The sequence below is a fragment of the Spermophilus citellus genome (genome assembly GCF_964194105.1).
Source record: "Spermophilus citellus genome assembly, chromosome: 5".
Taxonomy (NCBI): domain Eukaryota; kingdom Metazoa; phylum Chordata; class Mammalia; order Rodentia; family Sciuridae; genus Spermophilus; species Spermophilus citellus.
This window is the reverse complement of record NC_138186.1, coordinates 114,546,339-114,550,978: the sequence shown is the minus strand read 5'-3', so window position 1 is coordinate 114,550,978 and position 4,640 is coordinate 114,546,339. Positions and strand designations below refer to the sequence as shown.

The 4,640-nt window shown below is 41.2% G+C and overlaps 1 protein-coding gene across 1 annotated transcript; it reads right to left on the bottom strand.

Moving 5' to 3' along the window:
• Nucleotides 1–913: 913 nt before the first annotated feature.
• Nucleotides 914–1,300, bottom strand: LOC308649794 (small ribosomal subunit protein uS8-like). Its single transcript, XM_081295636.1, has one exon. The coding sequence runs from the start codon at nt 1,295–1,297 to the stop codon at nt 944–946; it is 354 nt and encodes a 117-aa protein (XP_081151762.1). The 5' UTR covers nt 1,298–1,300; the 3' UTR covers nt 914–943.
• Between the last annotated feature and the right edge of the window lie 3,340 nt (nt 1,301–4,640).

Genomic DNA, 4,640 nt, shown 5'->3' with positions numbered 1-4,640 from the left:
AGACCTTTAGGCAGTAATTAGGGTTAGATGAGATCATGAGGGTCGGCCCTCATGTTGGGAATAGTGCTCTTATAAGAAGACAACCTGCTCTTTCTCCCTGAGGGTGCACAAAGAGGTCTTCTTTTGGCTTGTCGACAGTCATCATGATGTGTGATGGTGACTGTTTACAAGCCAAAAGACGACCTTTTTGTGCACACTCAGGGATTATCTTCAAGCCAGAAGAAGAGAACACCGAATGAAACCAACCTTGCTAGCACCTGACCTTGCACTTCTAGCCTCCTGAACTGTGAGAAATAAATTTCTGTCATTCAAGCCACCTGGTTTATGATTTTTTGCTGTAGCGGCCTGAATTGACTAAAACACTAATGAAGCAAAATAATGAGAATTGTAAATTAAACCCTGATATAAAAGTTAGGAGTTTTAGTAAAGAAATAAAAGGCCTTAATATGGGATCTTTACTGCCTCTGCTCACACACCAGATACTGGCTTGGTTTTATTTTTGGAGGAGGCTGCATAATTTTTAAATACCCCAAACTACAAAAACTGTTATTGCAAGCCTCTGTGTTCTCATTATCCAGACTTAAAAAGTTAGCAATTTTTAACTTTTGTTTCACATATAAGTTCTGTATAAAACAAGAACAGTATCTTAGATGAAGTTAAAGTTCTTCCTGTTTCATTCCACAGCCTCATCCCAAACGCTTCTTTTGTTCAATACAGTCCTTGTGAGATTCATTGGTGTGGTGTGAGGCAGTGATTTGTCCACTTTCAGGCTGAACGATGTTTCGCTGTGTGGCTGGACTAACCGTGTTCATCCATCCTGTGACTGATTGACATTTGAGTTGTTTGCCTTTTTTTAGAAGAAGAGTCCACGGAGGCATTTTATTATACGTATGTTTTACATTCCTAGGAAAAGAATCCCAGGATTTTTCCCCCCTGTGTGTTTTCATCTTGCTTCTTTGTGGTCCATGATGCGAGGTGAGGTTGTCAATACAATGAAACCAAACTGATGGGATGGGAGCAGATTTTTCTGCCATTTTTCTAGGTCTTTGAGCTGCACATCAAATCTGGGGCTTATCACTTCACACTTGTTTAACCTGCCTGTGAGGTTGACAACAATTTTCCCAGCTCTGTGATCATCAGTGATTTCAAATTCGCCAATGTAACCATGCTTCATCAGCACAGTTAGAAACAGGACAATGACTTTGGAGAACAACCTAATAAGGACCTGACGTTTGCTTCTCTTTTCAGCATTGTTGATGCTCTTGAGATCATCAGCCAGGACATTCATGCGCACCATTATGGTGGCACAAAAAGATGGCGGAAAGAGCTGTTTTCCTTTTTTAACTATTACAAATAATCCTGCTAAGAATCTTTGTACATGTCTGTGGGTGACCAAATGGGCCATTTCTCTCAGGTATGTAACTTGGAATAAAACTATGGTATCACAGTGTATATATATGTTCAGCTATAGTCAATAGTACCAGTTTTCTAAAGTAATGGTACCAGCCAGGCATGGTGGCACATACCTGTAATCTCAGTGAATTGGGAAGCTGAGGCAGGAGGACTGCAAGTTCAAGGCTGGCTTGAACAGTTTAGCAAGACCCTGTCTCAAAATAAAAAGTGGAAAAGACTGTGGACATAGCTCAGTGGTAGAGCATCCCTTCAATCTCCAGTGCCCCTATAAATAAATAAATTACATTAAATTAAATAAAGTTGTTGTATCAGTGGCTTCATATCTTTGCTAATACTCAGCAAACACCTTTTTAAAACTTTATCCTTTTGATGGATATATAGAAATATCTCACTATGGTTTTAATTTCACTCTCTGATGTCTAAAGTGGTTCAGCCCCATTCATATATTATTAGCCATTCAACAGGGATCTGACAAATGTCTGACCTTCCCCCATTTTTCTCTTATGTGATTTTTCTACTCGTTGATCTGTGGGACTTTATGTGGCTTAAATATAGAATATTTGTTTAAAATGTCACAACTTATCCCTTTCTGTGGTTTGTTCACTTAATGGTGTCTTGTTATAAACAGATTCCTAATTTTAGGTGGTTATCCAATTTATCAGTCTTTTACAGTTAGTTCTTTACAATTCCCGATTAAGAAATCCTTGCCCATCCCAAGGATAGAAAATTATCCTTTTGTTTTTATCTAGAATCTTTATTGTTTTTTTCCCTTTTGGAATTAGATCCACCATCCACCTGCAACTGATTTTTGCATATGCAGTGAGACAGAGGACAAGTTTTGCTTATTCCCCATATAAACATCTCATTGACCTAACATCATTTATTGACATAACCTCTCTTTTTCTACCACTCTTCAGTGCCATCTATATTATAAACAAGTGTCCATTCCAGCATGTGTCTGTGTCCAGACTCTTCCTTCTGTTCTTTTGACCTGCTTGTCCTTGGGTCTTAACTGCACTACTGATTCATCCCCAAAAGACTTGGGAAGCTGGGGTTTCTGCACATCAATTCCTAGTACTCACTAATTAAAGTTTGCTTCTGGGGACATTGACTCTCTAGGACTTCTACTCTTCTCTATCTGTGCACAAGCCAAGAACAGTTCTATGACAGGAAATGTCTTCAGGGCCTCCTTCTCCACTCACAAGTTTCTTGTGGGCATAGGACTGATTGGTTATTGGCCAGATTCCTAAGGGATACAGTTCTTTGCCACTTAGGATTACTCAACATGGCCACTTGCAGTCAGCAAGAGAAAGGAAGGCCCTAGCAACAGCCACTCCATTTTATGGAACACATGTGCACAGAGTCACACTAATCTAGTTTTGTTGACTTCATTCCACTCATATCACAGGTCCCACACTACTGAAAGTGGAGGGCATCACACAGGAATGAGGATACCAGGAGGCAGAAATCATAGAGGCTACCTTAAGCCTGCAATCTGCTACAGCAGGCCTGGGAACTAGTCACCAAGTCATAGGTGATTAGTTTGATGCTGGCAAGACAACACCAGGGTCTGCCATGTGTGTCTATCTCAAACCTCTCTTAAATTCAGACTTGTATATCAACAGCCTGCCACATCTTCTCCCAGACAGCTAACAGGCATCTTGTTCTTAGCATGTCCCACACTGAACTTCATTCTACTCTAACAAACAGAAAACATCCCTCATTCTTCCTGTTGCAAAAACCCCAGCTCTGTCTTTGACGCCTCTCTTTTTCTCATAACTGTTGGTTTTGTCCCCTTGATTTATCTAGAAACTGACCACTTTTTACCACCTTTCCCACCACCCCAACCTGCTCTGAGCCACTGTCATCCTTGGCCTTTTTTATTTGTTCTATATCCCCTGTAGCCTGCCACCAGAGGGATTCTGCTTCCATATCAGTCCACGGCAGTTCTCAGCTCAAATAGCCTCCAGTGGTTTTTCCCAAGTTTCTCAGAGTTCAAGCCAAAGACCTTCCATGCATGTGTCCGGCCCCAGCCTCTCCCCCACCCCGCCTCCCCCACTCCCCCACTCCCCCACCCCCAGTTCCATGTACCTTTCTGCTTTGCTGCAGCATCAGAGGCAGCCTTGCTGTCCCCTGACCAAGCTAAGCACATTCCCACCTCAGGGGCTTTGCATTGGCTGTTCCCTCCAGAAGACACTCCCCGCCCTGAGAAACACACTGCTCATACTTCCAGCTCCTACTGATCTCAGCACAAATGTCCTTTTATTAGTGAGGCCTTTTCTTCTCCAATATAAAACAGCAGTCTCCCTCCTTTCTCCACTTTATTTCCTTCTGTAAATAATATGACAGATCACAGATGCATGTAAGAACATACTCCTTCTCTTCCCCCACTGGAGTGTGGTAGGTTCCATGAGGTTGGGGACATGGTCTCTTTTATTCACTACTGTATCCTCTAGTCACAACCCAGAACAATGCTTCACATGTAGGTAATTCTCTATAAAAAACTGTTAAAGGAATGACTGCTACACCCTGAAAGAGACCTTGGAGGTCCTCTAGTCCAGTCTCAATTCAGAGAAGGGACTAGCTATTACGCGTTGAGTGAGCACTTGAGCTGGGACAAGAACCTAGGTCTCTTTTTCTCTCTGACTCATTGCTTTTCTTATTCCACTAATTCCTCTCTATAGAGGAAAGTTCAACACCAGCAACTGATCACATTTAGTAAACTAATAGGAAATTGTGCTGAAGGTGTTCCTGAAGATTTTGCCAAGTGAAACTATTCTGTTTTTTTAAAAATTTATTAGTTTATTACCAAGCAAATGTCAACAGTGAGTAAAAGGGAACAAAGCTCGAGTTGTTATAAATGATGAAGGAGAAGATTATTGATCAGGTGAGTCATCATCCTGTCCCAGGGAACAAAGGTCTGAGCTGTCTTCAAAGGTAAATGATTCTGGGGAAAAAGCAACAATGACAACAATAACTCAGTTTTCTAGGAAGATAAAAAGTATAAGTGATGCACAGTAAGAATTTAACAACAATAACTAGTAATAAAATGAGACAATTATTAAGAGAAAGAGAGAACTCAGTTTGTTCCTTGGATGAACAGGAGAGGAATGGCTCTTAACTCTTTCAATGGCATTTTCCACGATGTTCTTTACTGAGCTGTGGCTCCATGAACTCCTTTTAAATAACCAGTGTCTGGCCTGTAAATCCCAGGAAGGGAGTCTCTC

Coding starts and splice junctions, on each gene's coding strand:
- LOC308649794 (XM_081295636.1), bottom strand. CDS start 1,297: ATGGTGCGCATGAATGTCCTGGCTGATGATCTCAAGAGCATCAACAAT.